This window comes from Ochotona princeps, chromosome 1 (assembly GCF_030435755.1).
Source record: "Ochotona princeps isolate mOchPri1 chromosome 1, mOchPri1.hap1, whole genome shotgun sequence".
Taxonomy (NCBI): domain Eukaryota; kingdom Metazoa; phylum Chordata; class Mammalia; order Lagomorpha; family Ochotonidae; genus Ochotona; species Ochotona princeps.
In genome coordinates this window covers 70,749,565-70,766,042 of record NC_080832.1, presented here as the reverse complement: position 1 = coordinate 70,766,042, position 16,478 = coordinate 70,749,565, and the positions used below count along the sequence as shown (strand labels likewise).

At 37.6% G+C, this 16,478-nt stretch overlaps 1 protein-coding gene across 4 annotated transcripts in view; it reads right to left on the bottom strand.

Moving 5' to 3' along the window:
• The window catches only part of RNGTT (RNA guanylyltransferase and 5'-phosphatase), a 233,765-nt gene that overhangs the window by 103,372 nt on the left and 113,915 nt on the right, over positions 1 to 16,478 (bottom strand). For 2 of the 4 annotated variants that reach the window (XM_058660888.1, XM_012925537.3), the window contains exons 12-13: positions 16,164 to 16,232; positions 932 to 1,032 (exon numbers count right to left, since the gene is read on the bottom strand). In XM_058660888.1, coding sequence (XP_058516871.1) covers positions 932 to 1,032; positions 16,164 to 16,232 — 170 coding nt within the window. The remainder of the gene's footprint in view (positions 1 to 931; positions 1,033 to 16,163; positions 16,233 to 16,478) is intronic. The other 2 variants (XM_058660895.1, XM_004580392.4) reach the window with 2 other exon arrangements.

The following is a 16,478-nucleotide window of genomic DNA, read 5'->3' as shown; positions in this document are numbered from 1 at the left end:
ACCTGAGGGCTTTTTTTTTTCTGATAGACTTTTTATATATATATTTTTTTTTATTAATTATTTTGCATTATGTGACAGTTTCATAGGCTCTGGGAATCCCCCCACCCCTCCCCACACCCCTCCCCCCTGGTGGATTCCTCCACCTTGATGCAGTATTACAGTTCAAATTCAATCAAGATTCTTTCCTTGCAAACATATACCTCCCTTTAAACATGACGGAAACAATATGGAAATAATAGTCATAACCACTTTCCTATAGCCCTTGAACCTTTTTACCCTAATCAACTATGTAAATATTGTCAAAAATATAATTTAAAAAATAATAATAAAAAAATACGTGAGAGGAGAAACTGACGAGGGGAAAAAAAAAATCTTTTATTCTAAAGTAACATCCAAAGAGCATAAAAGGAAGATTAACCAAGAAATGAAAAAATTAATACTTAATGAACATTATGAAAGATATTAGTCAAAGTCAACAACTAGAATGTGGAAAAATAAGAATGAAATAATGTCTGTCACGTAGACACAACCACAAAGTCAGTTCCTCCAAAGCTACTCCAGTGTACTCAAGCATAATGCCAACAACCACTGTCTACATATATAACTCATTTAGCAGCATTATTTGAGTGAAATCTATTTTCACTTTTACATTTTAACAAACTGTTACTGCACTGCTTTTTTAAAAAAGTCTTCAGACTACAACTAGTAAAGTCGAGAGGGTATTATTAAAGTATAGCATAACTGTGATAGTTTCAAAGAGTAATCAGTGAAAATGAAATAGATGTATACATACAGACACACATACTTAGGTAAAATACATTGTAAAGCAGCTTAGTTTCTTTTCATTAAAGCATCAAGCTGCAGGTGGGAAAGCCTTCCACAGATAACTATTTCTTGTGAAAACGGTGGAGGAACCAAACTGCATACTCACCCTTCTCCTCCCATTCTTGTTATCTTCAGGCGAAAATCCACAGAATTCAAACTGGGAGGTTTCCACTTCAAAATATCATCACACCGACCAGGTTTATACTTCTGTAGAAAATTAAAAATGATTATAATAGTCAATAAGAAACTAAAAACTAAAGATGTAATGTATTCAAAACAACACTATTTTTTATTATGAAAAATTACTACTAGTTTTTTCCTCAAGCAGCAAGGGAAGTTCGATATCTACCTTCTAATTGAGGTCTTCCTCTTCTTCCTAACAAATACATTTCTATGACTTCATAAAAGTCCTAACAAATACATTTCTATGACTTCATAAAAGTCCTAACAAATACATTTCTATGACTTCAAAAAAGCGATGAAATGGGCCAAAAAAGATGCTCTCTTGTTCAGCTTCTCTAGGAGACAATGAATACAATTAAACAATGACAAAAATCAGAAGAGAGTACCACATGACTCTGAAAATGCTGTCTCTAAATGTCTGTAAGCAGGTCCCTCCCTCAGTTCTGTCAACAGTGACCTAACTAACCTCTATCACTGTTTCACTTTTCTAACAATGTAACTGAAATACTCATGCTTAACAGGAAGCTTTCGCCATGTCTCCATGCCAGGAAATACAGGAGTGCTTGTTCCTTTCACTGCTGAGCAAGACTTCACTGTATGGATGCTGCTTGCTTATCTATTTACGAATTGAGTAACAGTAATAATAACAGGGAAAAATAATTAAACTCACTGTAAAATATGTGTCAAGTATTATTTATAATTATTTTTAAATTGATATTTTGAAACTATTTAATGCTATTCACTAAAAATTATATATCCATTAACTGTAAAAAGAAATATTTTCTCATGAATCTCAAATTAAGAGGAAATATATAAAACAAGGGACTTAGCCTTTTAAAATTCAAAATCCAGGCCTGGTGGGATGGCTCAGTGGCTAAATCCTAGCCTTGCAACCACTGGGATCCCATAAATGATTATTCATGTCCCGGCAGCTACACTTCCCATCCAGCTCCCTGCTTGTGGGCTGGGAAAGCAGTCGAGGACGGCCCAAAACCTTGGGACCCTGCACCCACGTGGGAGACCTGGAGGAAGCTCCTGGCTTCTGGCTTTCTATTAGCTCATTTCCAGCCACTGCAGAAACTTAGGGAGTGAACCAGCAAACAGGAGATATTTCTTTCTGTTTCTCCTTCTCTTTGTAAATCTGCCTTTCCAATAAAAACAAATTTTGAAAAAATTCAAAATTCACCAAGCTTGAAATATAGAATCTTGGTGACCTGAAAACATACAAAACATTCTTTTAAGCTACATGTCTTAGGGTTTAAAAGAAGAAGGGGTGTACTTTATTGATTTAATTAACTAATTAACTGTTAATGCTTGAGAGTCAAGGCAGAAAGAAAGGCAAAGAGGAAACACCCATCTCCTGGTTCACTGCCCAACATCCAGCAGATCAAAGCAGGGCCAGCCTTAAGCCAGGAGCTGGGAACTCAAACCAGGTCCCTAATGTGGGTAACACAGACCCAACCACTTGAAGTATTGCCTCCTGTTCCATATTAGCAGGATGCTAGAACAAGAGCAGAGCCAGAACACAAATGCAGGAACTCTGATTTAAGCATCCCAAATGGCATCTTAACGGCAGCACCCATCACAGGGACCACTTCAAATTCAGTAAATTAACCAGCTCACGTCTAGGTTAAAATAAGGATCAAAGCTGCATTTCTGGGTGGGCATTAAGTCTAGCAGTTAAGACACTGCCTAAAATGCCTGCATCCCAACCTGAGTGCCAGGCTTCAATACCCTGGTTAAGCTCCTCATTCTAGCTTCCTTCTGCCCTGGCAGCAGAAGATACCTCAGGGTAGACTTAGACTGAGCACTTGGCTTCTACAGAAACAAACATGATTTTACCAAGTGAGCTAAGGGAGAGAAAATAAAGATCTGTTTTAACTGCAGGCAATCACCAACATGAAGGTAAGACTGCCACTGCCACTGCCACCTTAGAGGAAACACGCACTGATGCCATGACACACTCGAGAGCAGAACGTCGGACTTATGCCTGGGGGCGGGGGTTGTGGGCAGGGGATGAAGGAGGGAATCTCTATCCCTAAAAAACAAGGTTAAGAAACTTTCACCTAACGAAAGTAGAAACCCACTTAGAGGTATGGGATGGCCAAATGCCAAAGAAAAGTACAAAGAAAACTGACTGAGGTATGGGTGACACATTGTTAATGTAAAGCAACAGTTCTCAACCACGGGTCTTCCCACTTCACCCTACCCTGGCGGCCTGCCCCAGGCAATGCCTAGAGACATTCTTGGTTGAACTCAAGGGAAGGGGATGCTACTGCCATCTAGTGTCTAGAGACCACAGACATTGTTAAATCGACAACCCACAATATATTTGCCCACAACAATCACCCAGTTTAAAAATGTCAGCTATAACAAGGTTAAAAAACACTGTTATAAATAAAGTGGTAGTAATAACAGCATAGCATGTGAGACAGTTTCTCTCGGCCTTACCTAGGAAAACGATTTTTATAAGCAAGCTCGGTTTGGGCATTATTTTCATTATGGGCTGCATCTTGCCTCCAAACAGACATCCATATCCAAATAACTACAATGACCAGCAGGACGCCTTGTTCTATTATTCCCAACTGCTGTATTAGCAGAATGTACACTCCAGGTCCCACACTGAAACCTGAGAGGTAAAGTACCTTCTTTACAAGAATCACACCTGAAACTAACAAAAATGGTGTCCTCATTACAATAATACCTTTATCATTTGTTGTTGTTCTAAAACTTACTTTTAAATAAAAGTGAAGAAATCTAGATGGTAATGTGCTGAAGAATACTAATACAATGAAATCAATATGGAATGCATATCCTTCAAGCATCTAATCTCTGCTTCCTTTTACTGTTATTATACAAACCACTCTTCAAAGCCTCCAACTACAGCCCCAATAAATACTACTCCCAAAACTTCATGGCTGGTCATAATTTTTTCCCAATATCTTGATCCTCGTTTCCAAACACAAAAGCATGTCAAGCATAAGCCTACTGTGACAACCTAATAATTACACCTCTTACCAACAAATACAACCTAATATAACAACTGATCCTGAATACATCTGGTTAATGAGCAGGATATTAGCTTCTCAGTGAATACAATACAGGCTTCTCAATCCAACAAATAAAAATCTCCACCTATCATATTTAGCCTTATTTCTCCTTTCTAGTTCTATCCCCCTACTATTTCTCTTGGACCAAATAGACAGCAATAATTAGCAATGGTCAGCCTTTACTGAATTTTATTTTCTGCCAGTTACTGGACTGTATTAAATCATTTTATTTTCAGAATAGCTTTATGAGGTAGGTTAATTTATTATTACCACCTCTTTCATGGATCACAAAACTGAAACATAAAAAAGTTGATACAGTACAAATAGGTTTCAAAATATTCAAAGAAAATCCTATGGTCTTTTAAGTCCATTGTTCCCTTAATGTTTTTTCAGTCCTCCCCACAGACATCCAATTACAGAATCCCAAATATATTCTAATTAGACATCAAGAGTATAAGCAACAAAAGTAAAACAAAAAGAGAGAGACCATATCAAACTTAAGCACTATGACATAAAAGGAAGTAAGCAAAAAAAAAATGAAAATGAAACCCCAAATTTTACAATCCATATACCGGATGAGCTGATATCCAAAATGCATTAGGAAATCATGCAATTCAACACTAAAAATACAAAAAACTTGATTTTCAAATGGGAAAGCAGCAGAGTGGGCATTTGGCATGGTGGTTAAGACACTGATTGAGATGCCAACTTTCAGTATCAGAGCGTCTGGGCTTGAGTCATAGTTCTGCTCCTGACTCCAGCAAGGAAGCAGATGATGGTACACAGTAGCTGAATCTGTGCCACTCACGAGGCACACAAGGACTGGACTGCCATTGGGGGCAACTGGTGAGTGAACAGGAAAAAAGGTCTCACTCTCCTGCTCTCTACCTCTTAAACATATAAAAATAAAACTAGGGAGTCAGTGTTACAACACAGTAAGCAAAATCAACACTTTGGATACCAGCATTCCATACTGGATTACCTGATTCAAGTCCTGGCTTCCACAGACTTCTGATCCAGCTTCCTGCTACTGCAGCTGGGAGGCAGCACATGAGTACACAAGTACTTGGGTTCTTACCATCCCTATGGGAAACCTGGATGGAATTTGTTCATTTGTTCTCCTTCTTCTTTTTGCTACACATTAATGTATTTACTCACTCATTTACTTAGAGGTGGGCATCTGGCACAGAGGTTAAGACACCATTTGTAACATCAACATACACTATCAGAGTGGCCTAGATTCAGCTGCACTCCCACTCCAACTTCCTACATATGTGCACCCTGCCAGGCAGCAGATGATGGCCCAATGACTGCTTTCACTCACATGGGAGACTGAAGCAATTCCTAGCTCCTTGCTGCAGCCTGGCCCAGCGCCCCAGCTGTCAGAGGCATTTGGGAAATAAATTAAGCAACAGGAGCCTACACTCACACTCTCGTTGCTTTTCAAATAAACAAAAGTAACAATAACACATCAAAACTTTAAATGTCTTTGAGTGGGCTAAAGAGGTATACAGACACTTTTCAGAAGACATTTTAACAACCAATTGGCATATGAAAAGGTGCTCAGCATTGCTAATCAAGGAAGTGCCACAAAGAGATATCTCTACTCTATTAGGGTGATAGTTATCAACAGGTAGATTAAAAGGTTAGTCATCTAGGATATGGACAAAATAGGACCCCTGTACCACACTGGTAGGAATGTAAATGGGTACATGCATTAAGGAAAACCACAAAATGGTTTCTCAAAAAAATCAAAGATAGGATATCATTTGATTCACCAATCCACTTCTGCATATGTGTGTGTGTGTGTGTGTATTTTTTTAAAGTTCTTGCATATACATATATTTTAAGTTCTTGAAGAAACATCAACAAGAAGTATATGGGTCCAGAGTTTGTGTAGTAAGTTAAGCTACCATTTGTGATGCCAGCATCCCATAACAAAGTACAAGTCCAGCTATTCCACTTCCAATCCAGCTTCCTGCTAATGACTCTTAGGAAGAAGTGGAGGACAGCCCAAGTACTCATGACAGAGACAAAAAATTTCTGGCTCCTGGCTCTGGCTTAGCCCTAACCTGTTCTTTGTAACCATCTGGAGAGCAAACTAGTGGATGAAAGACTTTATTATGGCCCCACCCTGACACCCAATCCCATTGTCACTCCAACTTAGAAATAAATACATAAATAAATAATGTGATTATGTAAAATCAAAGAGAGAATCTGTGCTCCCATGCTCACTAAAGCATTATTCACAATAGCCATGGCTTAAAAAAGAAGAAAATGTTGCATACACACTCATACACACATACATATACACACACATATTTTATATATATATATATATAATGGAACATTATTCAGTTCTTGAAAGGAAGGAAATGCTGATATCTCTAACACATGCAACTGGTAAAACAATAGCACTATGCTGGCAAAATAAGAAAGACAAAGAAAAATAATGGCTGGTCTCACATGTGGAATTTAAAACAGTCAAACTCAGAGAAGCAGAGAGGAAGACAGTGGTAGTCAGAGCCTACAGGAAAGCAGGAATGGGATGGTATCAGTTAAAGGGTACACAAATGATAACCATGTAGAGATCAGTATGTTAATAAGCTGGAATGCAGTGATTATTTCAAAAATGTATATCAAAGCACAACTTGTATTATTTAAAAAATTAAGCTGTCACTAGATAAGGAATTTAAAAGAAGCAATTCAAGGTGTTCACCAGTCAAGTTTCAAAATCTTGCTCTATAAATCTGAGATAATGTGAGGAAAGAAGAAGCATTCTCTATCTGTGGGCAACAGCCTAGGTTGTCTTACACCTAGAAAAGTGTTACACTGCTGGAAGAAAATCAACTAATAACTGGGGGGAATCCTGGGCCTGGCTAATGCCAAACCTGTGTTAACCATACCAGTGTGCCAGCATAGTTACATAGCTTACTCTATTTTCTTTCCTCTAAAGATAATATGAGGGGATGCCGGGTCCATGAGTCCCAGAGGTGGGGGATCCAGCGAGGCCAGGGTCTCATGGCCTGGGTCCTTTGTCTAGGCTACACAATGGGTGCTGGGTCTGTGAGTCCCACAGGTAGGGGTTCCTGTAGGGCCAGGGATACCTGGCCGGGTTCCTTAGGCCCACCTGAGTAGTGGGTACCAGGTCCGTGAGTCCTAGGGGCAGGGAGACCCAGGTCACTTGACTTGGGTCCTTTGACCCACCTGTGCAGTGGATGTCAGGTCCATGAGCCCCGGGAGCAGGGGGTCCAGCAGGGTCTGGGTCAGGCAGCTCAGGCATCTTCCTCAGTAGCTGAGAGCAGTGGATGGCAGGCACAGATTTTCATGGAAGATATGGTAGCCCATTAGAGCAAGCAGAGGACTTATGGTACCATGGCAGAGGAAGGAGGGCAGAACAAATCAGACAACTACCCCAAGCAATGACAACAAGTACCAGTGCAAATGGAGACTAAGGTTAACTATGTCAGCCAGTGGATACTGTAAGGATTTCCTCACCCTTGGACTGCTGAATTTGAGAGCATTTCAGAACTATCGAAACCACTTATGCAGAAGCCTCAGAACATGCTCCACATCGGGGACCCTGGGTTGATATCGGGTGGCCGTTTCCCATCCCAGGGCACTGGGGCCATTGGGAGGTTGAGTGTAGCTTCTTCTCTTACCCCCCCATATACAGAAAGCAGAAAATTTGGAAACAATAATCCCTCCCACTTTCCCCTAACCCTCAATCCTTTCCAGTCTGATCAACTAAGTAATCATCATCAAAAATAAAAATTTTAAAAGAAAAAAAAAAAGAAGAAAGGAAAAGCATGAAGTCCAAATACTAATCAACACTGGGACCAGGTAAGTCTGTTGTGAGGGCTGTTCTGTGCCTTGCAAGAGTCCAGACAGTATACCTGGCCACTGTGAAATGTCAGTAGCAACAACTATGCACCCTTAATAGAATCAAAAACACCTCCACATAATGCCAGGTATCATCTGGGAGGCAAAATCATCCCAACTAAGAAACATTTATCATAAGTATGCATTCACTTTCTCTTTTTTCCCAATAAATGTCTATGAATCCCTGCTATGTCTGGGTCAACCACTGTGCTGGAGGCTACAGACATAAAGACAATGGAGGACTGCAGAGAGATAAGCAGCTACAATAAATTATGAAGAATTTAATAAAATATGAAGTTCAGAGTACTGGGACATAATGTAATAGGAAATACAACATGATTTAAAAGATTAAGGGAAGTTTTCTAGGGAAAGTAAAATTTAAGCTAAGCATTATATAGGGAAAAAGAACAAGTGACCAGATAGATGAAAAAGTACAATGAATCTGAGTAATTAAACCTTTTGGAATGCACGTGCATGCAACCCAGTACATTTGTCCCTCTGTATGCATGGAGATTGATTCTAGGAACTCAAGGATTCTATCCCAATATCTACAGATATTCGAGTCTCTCATACAAAATGGCATAGTATTTGCATATAACCTATGCACATCTGCCCATACACTTGCACTTATAAATACATCACTAGATTATCTAATATTTAATTGTAAGTACTTGTGTTACAATGTTTAAGGAACAATGACAATAGAATCACAATAGGAAAAACCTATACATGTTTAGTGTACTTATGTTTAAAACTGTTCTCCACTTGACTGGACAATAAGATGTTGGACTCTATGTTTGGTATACGCTTGCAATGGGGGAATCTCAACTGAACTTGAACTGTGGTTATGCAACAAGGTGGAGGAATCCACCATGGTGGGAGGGTTTTGGGAGGGGTGGGGAGAACCCAAGTACCTTTGAAACTGTGTCACATAATACAATGTAATTAATGAATTAAAAATAATAAATAAATAAATATATAAATAAATATAAAACTGTTCTCCACTCATGGTAAGTTGAATCCACAGGTGTAAAACACATGGTAAGTTGAATCCACAGATGTAAAACACAAGCCAACTATACCTAATATTCATCCCCTTGTAACCTACTGTTCTAAGCACTGAAACAAACTATCCACTGCGACTGAGACAGCCATGGTCACTGCCTTCAAGATACTTAGAATCCAGTAAGGGGAAGGGAAATTCCAAAGAACTAAAAATCAACATGGTGTTAAGTGCTTTGGAGCCAGAGTAGTATGTGAACACATGAGTCACGTTCACCCAGTCAGACAGGTTTCCCTAAGGAAGCATACCTATTTGGATATTCAAAGGATGGATGAGGGTAACACACTAACACACAACAAAGAAAGCAGTATGAGACAGCAGGAACGGTCTATTTACATACTCTTTTTTAATTTTTATTTATTTATTTATTTTTTAAAGATTCACTTGCTTTATTACAAAGTCAGATATACAGAGAGGAGGAGAGACAGAGAGGAAGATCTTCCATCCGATGATTCACTCCCCAAGTGAGCCGCAAAGGGCCAGAGTATTTACATACTCTTTAGAGGTAGTTCTCACACTATTAATTGGTCCACCAGTAGAAAGAGCCACTTACTTAACACTGAACTACACGCAACAGAAGGAAAACCAATTTTCTTATTCTAAACTGACAAAATGTGTGCCTTTAAAAGTTTTTTATTAAAATTCAGAATTGCTATAAGCATACATGACAGAAGATGTCAGCAATAAACCTTATCTTTTTCTATAACTCCATTATGTCTTGACATGCTAAAATTAGAACATAACAAAATATGTATCAATAAGTACACCTAGACAACTTGGGGGAACAAATTGAAAAAAAAATAATGTACTTCCCTTCTTGAAAACTGTGAGTACATTTGGATTTGATTATAAATGTGTAAGAAAATTATGAAAAGATAAAAACTAACAACAAATAACTGGGGCAGTAGAAAACTATGAAAAGCTTTTTAAGCAAGGGCTAAAATTTCTGAACCTCATGAATATATTATCTAGTTTTAAAACTACAATCAAAGATGCATCACTGTGAGATGTAAATTTTAAAATGTGAAATGCAAAACAAAATACAAAAAAAATGTGAAATGTAATTTTAAAATGTGTATAATTAATAATTTGACATTATATATCATCAATAAAAATAACAAGTCCTCTTCGTTAAGTATTGTAATATGGACCATTTATGTGAGAATTGATCTTGCACTCCGATCTTCACCCTCTAGGAATTCACTGCTTCTTTCACTTTTTGTGAAATCATTATTTTTTTTTCTTCTTAACTATTAATGTAACTAGCATTGCTTTTAGTTTACCATAACATTACATATCCATGTCCAGCTGAAACTGATTACAAATTACTCATTTATATTTGTTTATTTTGTCAACAAAAATCAGTGGAAAAGCAAACATTTTATGTATTTAAAAAAACTAGAAAATTATGTCTTTTTCTTCCTTGCACAAAACAAGCTAAGACCATTTTGTTGTGCTCTAAAAGCTGAGCAAGGGAAAAAATTTTAAAACAATCAAAGTGCATTTTCTTTTTTTGGCACTTCAGTGTAACAATTCCTTGGAAATTATATTTTTCAATAAAAAATAACACATTTGGAGAAAAGATAAAAATGACACTTTTCCAGTCTGCTCAGAAACAGAGCCCTTCTTCAACTGAAGATCTATCAAAATATGCAGGCAAATGTCATGGAAACAGAAGCCCTCACCATGGCAACATCATCCCGGCCTCAGAAGAAAACCACTCCAATTCGTCATGTACTTCAAGACAGGGCATTAGAGTAATTCCAACTTTCATTTTACAATCAATCCATAGCATTCAATATAGCTAGCAGTAGTAAAGATTTACTAAAAACATTAATATTTCACAAGAAATGCAATATTAAAATCAATGCTGACTCGAAATTTACATGGAAACTAACTAATACCAGGGACATAAAATCAAGCTGACCTGCCTTAGAGAAAAATCAAGATAGTGATGAGATCATTAAAAATTACATCACTACTGTTTGGGTAAACATCCTGGACTCAATATAGAAACAATTATGCTTTCCTAAACACAGTAAACCTAGTAGATAAACCTAGCTTTGCTTAAAAAAAAAAAAAACTTTGAAGATTTTTATTCTCACCTCAATTACACAATTCATTATAAACAATTGTTTATAACAATCTACTGATGGCAAAAAAAAAATTTCTTCTCCAGAAACATAAATGTATGCAGAAGATAAAAGAAAATTCAAAGATGCTTGGTGAAAGGTTAAAAATTAATAGTTTAATAATTACCATCAATAAAAATTTAATATGCCACAAAAAATACAATGAAAATCCACTTATAAATAAAAGCCAAAAAACAGATAAAATTTAATATTATCAACTTTATAAATTAAAAAACAATGATCTAATAACAAGATGTACTACTTAAGGCATATTAATATGCCAAGTTGTCCGTTTTAAAGATTTATTTTAGGAGACAATCAAATCATAGAATTGAAAATCATATAAGTAGCAATTGAATAAAACCTACTTGTTTTATAATAATACAGACTGGTAAAGAGAAAACTCAATTTAAAATCGCTTTTTCAAAAATGACCATTTCAGTTTTATAAGCATGTAAATCTTAGAATGAATACAGAATCCAGTTTATAATGAAGATAAGTGGCTAGCACTGTTCTTCTGAAAAAAAATCAAAATCGTATCAAAATATTCAAATATCTTGTCAAGTACACATTACATTTCAAATATTTTTTTAAAACACTGTGTAACACATGGAACGTCTGTGTCCTTCCTGTGTATCACATGTTGCGATCCTAATCCTCAAGGTGATGTTAGTGTGTGGGGCCTTTGGGGACTCACTAGGTCACGACAGTTGAGCTGTCATGATGGTACTGATGCCAACATGATGGAGACCCAAAGAGCCCCTCATTCCTTGCCATCCATAATCCCTAAACAGACCTTTGATTTGCCAGCTGACTTTCCCAGTGCCTTCATCTCAGACTTACCAACCTCCAGAACTGTGAAAATTACAGTTGTTACTGATAAGCTGCTTATGACATGTTGCTACAGCATCCCAAACTAAGACACGCTGATATAGAGTAATTAAGCCATTTTAGACAAAAAGTATTAAAGTTACTTTTGAGTCAATAATAAAACACATAAAGAAAGCCAAAGGCAGCATGTGATAAAGCACAGAACAAACTGGAGAGAGATGACAGTGGCTGTTCCAAGTTCAGTGACAATACTGTTATAGTTTTTCAAGCAAGAAATGATGAATGACAGCTAGACTACAGTTGTGGCATGATACTGACAAAAGAGAGAAGGGCCTAATTTAAGATTTACTCAGGAGATAAAACAAGACTCAAAGACAGAAAAAGGAAAGGATGGGTGTCAAAATCACCTAGATTTTTACTTATGTTACCATGGTAGAAAAATGCTAGAAAAGAACCAGTATGTAGGCTTGTTTCATCATTTCTTGCTTTGAGCCCAGTCTTAGCTGGTAAAATGATATAAACTGGTATCAACTGGTATCAAAGTAAACAATCAGGAAAAAACAATCTGGAACTCTTCAGAAATCACCAACATGAGTCACACACTGAGAGGGTAGAACTAAAGCCACAGGTACAAATGAGATCCTTCTGGGAGTGAATAGCAAACAGAAGAACAATGGCACAAGACACACAGCCACACTCAATACTTCACAGCTACTAAAGAAGGAAGAGCTTGTCTGAAGTTAAGAATAACAGGCCAAACAGTAGGAGAGAACTTTCAGTGTGAAGTGTTTAAGACAGAGAGATGGAAGAAGGGAGGAAAAGATGGGACAAAAACAGACTAACAGTGGATGATCAAGTTCCAAAAAAGCTGAGAGGGGCCCAGCGGCGTGGCTAGCGGCTAAAGTCCTCACCTTGAAAGCCCCGGGATCCCATATGGGCGCCGGTTCTAATCCCGGCAGCTCCACTTCCCATCCAGCTCCCTGCTTGTGGCCTGGGAAAGCAGTTGAGGACGCTGCATTGGGACCCTGCACCCACGTGGGAGACCGGGAAGAGGTTCCTGGTTCCCGGCTTCGGATTGGCGCGCATTGGCCCGTTGCGGCTCACTTGGGGAGTGAATCATCGGACGGAAGATCTTCCTCTCTGTCTCTCCTCCTCTCTGTATATCTGACTTTGTAATAAAATAAATAAATCTTTAAAAAAAAGCTGAGAAATTATCCTGACTTTGCGATAAATATCACCAGTGATCTTTTTATTAAAAAGTGGCTGATTCAAGTATCATCAACTTAGCAGGCAAACCTTTTTTTAAACACATCAGGGGTCTCCAAAAAGTTCATGGTAAATGTATATTAAAAAAAACTTACGTATGGTTCTCAAATTTTTACAAACCAAAACAAATAAAATGATACTCTAATCCCAGTTTTCCACAATTTTTAAAGTACCCTCACATTCATGCCCAGAGATATAGAGTATAAAAGTGATAAACCCGTGCTGGTGTCCTGTTAGCAGAACACTTACCTAGCAATGTATACCTCCATGGGGCTTCATGCGGACACCCATAGAAACCCTGAAGTTTGCGGATTAATGTTTTGAAATCAGTTGACTAGATAATCCAGGAGAAATCTCTGCTAACAATTCTGTAAATGTAATTGAATCTGCCTTGCATGAATCAGGGCTTTCAAGATGATTAATAACCTTACAGTCAAAACTCAAGATACTGGCAAATTTCTTTATAAACATAAAGAAAATGTCCTAAACTTACTGACTTGATTAAACTATGGATGAACTTTGCTTTCCCTTATAAAAGTAGCAAGTAATTCTATGTGCAATTCTGGATATTTTATGTCTCTGGAAATAGAATATTAAATAAAAAAACTAAACAAGTTTTCTTCTAAGCTTATTTTAGGGGTTGTTCTCAAAAGAATTATTCTCTTAACATGGCAATTATACCCTTTATTACCATCCTTCACTACTTTGCCAGGATTCAAAATATCTTCCTCTTAGCAGTACTAACATCTTTTATCTTGTATTCAATGGCAATTTATTCATTATAATTAACATTAACAGAGCAGAACTAGGTTCTTGCTAAGTTTTAAGAAACTAGCACCACACCATGGAGCTTTTTTTCACAAGTACACACACCAAGAATCCTCTTCAGCATTTACCATCGTTTGCCTTCAGAAGAGTTCTATGGTCACAAAGGAAGGCTTTCAGATTAGTCAAGTTTGGTCTGCCCTTCATTCAAAACAGCACTTTCCTTGACTGACTTGAATTGTTGGCTAAAAGATACAACACTATGCTGTGACATGTTGAAGATTTTCTAACAAACATGGGAGAATAAGCATTTGTATCAATCTCCACTTAGATTTAAAATCTCACTAAAACCACAAAAGCAACAAAAAAAGGAAAATAGCATCAGGAAAACACTGATACATTTTTGAAGCACTGAGCAAAGAAAACTGAACACCAAGAATTTTGCAATGGCAAATGATGCAACTCACACTCATCAAAACAGGTCAGCTAATACAGACACCAGATAACAGAGAAGGTTGCCTACTCCATGAAAACACTGAGGAACAGCAAGTCCAATCCAGAAGGTTCAAGAAGAGGGATATGGAAACCTGAAGAGGCAAGTCAAAATTCACCTAATGAAGAATGGGTCCTAGCTTACTTCTGTACTCCAAGAATACCAACAACCAGGCAAATGTAAGAGACTCAAGCACTGGTCTCGAAACAGAAAGAGGAATTGATCTGATTAATGGTCCTAAACATCTCATTCAGACTTAATTTGCCTTTAATAAGCCAAACAAAGGAAGATAATTTATAAATCTTAATAGGGCAGAGTCAAAAGTTATACTGCTTATTACGATCTGTAACTATTCTATCAAGTGATAACTGCAGTACCTGAAAACTGGACCCAAAGTTCTTATCTGGGGAGGCCCTAAACACAATCACAAGCATCTTTACAAGAGGGCGGGAAAAGAAGATTCCACATTGAAGTTCCACTGTTTAATGCTTAATCTGCAAACACTTTCTAGTGGTGCCTCTCCAACAGGAATACTTTATAAAACACTGCCCCCTATACAGAGCCAGTTCCTCAGTGGGAACAACTATGTTCTTCATGGGAAATTAGCCAATGTTTGCATAGGTCTTTGGAGGAGAGTCACTGGCATCTAGTGATTAGAGGTGAAGGATGCTGCCAAACATCCTGCATGCACAAGACCATTCCTGTAGCCAATGATTATCAGGCCCAATTTACCAACAGAGCTGAGGGCAAGAAACTGCTGTGGAGTAAACACAACTTACTCCAAATACATGACCTGCCCATTTCGTTGGTCAAAGTTCCTCAGTGCATTTCAGTAATTCAACAGAGAGGGCCTGTGTTGTGGTACAGCACATAAAGCCACCGCCTGCAATGTCTGCATCCCAGATGAGTGCCAGTTAGTCCCAGCTGCTCCAGCTCCAATCCAGCTCCCCGCTCAAGCATCTCTGAAGGCAACAGAAGATGGCTACCTACTGGGAGACCCACAAGGAGTTCAAGGCCTAGCTGGTATGGACACTTTGGCAGTGAATCAGCAAATGAAAGGGGTGTGTGTGTGTAGGGGTGTGTGTGTGTGTGTGTGTGTGTGTGTGTGTAACTCAGTCTTTGAAAAGTAAAAAGAAATTTATTATAGAATAAATATTCAAAAATCCTAGTTTTCTTCAAGTATTGACAACCCTTTTAATTACAGTAAAATGAAGTTGGAAAGATAATTAGTATTTAAAAGTATGCTAGGTTAAAACCCTATGGAACTATACCATAAAATTCAAAATAAAAAACAAAACAAAATAAAACAAAAGTATACTGGGCTACAAAAGGATATGTGCATTTAATGATACTAGCAGATACCTAATAAAAACATACATCAGGATTCATTTTTAAAAATTTGAAAGAAAAAATTGTACTGAAATATTGTAACTTGCTTGAAAAGCAAAGAGCAAGAATGTTATTTCTTGAATGAAAAGCAAATAGGCATTCATCCAAGTTCATAGATTTGCATATAAATGAAACTTATACAGTGAACAATTTGCTTTTAAGCAGTGATATAAGTAATAGTCTGAAGTATATATGCCTGATAAAGATGTACTTTACATACACACACACATGCATGCATTTATGTGAACATGTGCCCATGTGCATGTACACTCAAGGAGACTTACCCCGATGGGCTGAAATATAAGTCCATCCATTTCATGACTGACTGCTTTGGCAAAATTTCCTTCAAGCAGCTGTAAATAAAAATGCATGAGCTTGTGAGAAATACAATACTCCACATAAAAAACCTAATACATAAGCTATAAGAACTGAAACATGAAAAGAGGTGGACTCAAGGGTACCTATGTTGATACATTGCAACATGTGAAGACATAATACATGAAGATTTCCACCACATGCTATCTACTGAACAATAGTCCAAACTACAAAAAGTAAAATAAGAGTACAATTCTGAAATCACCTTCAGTGCACATGCTTAC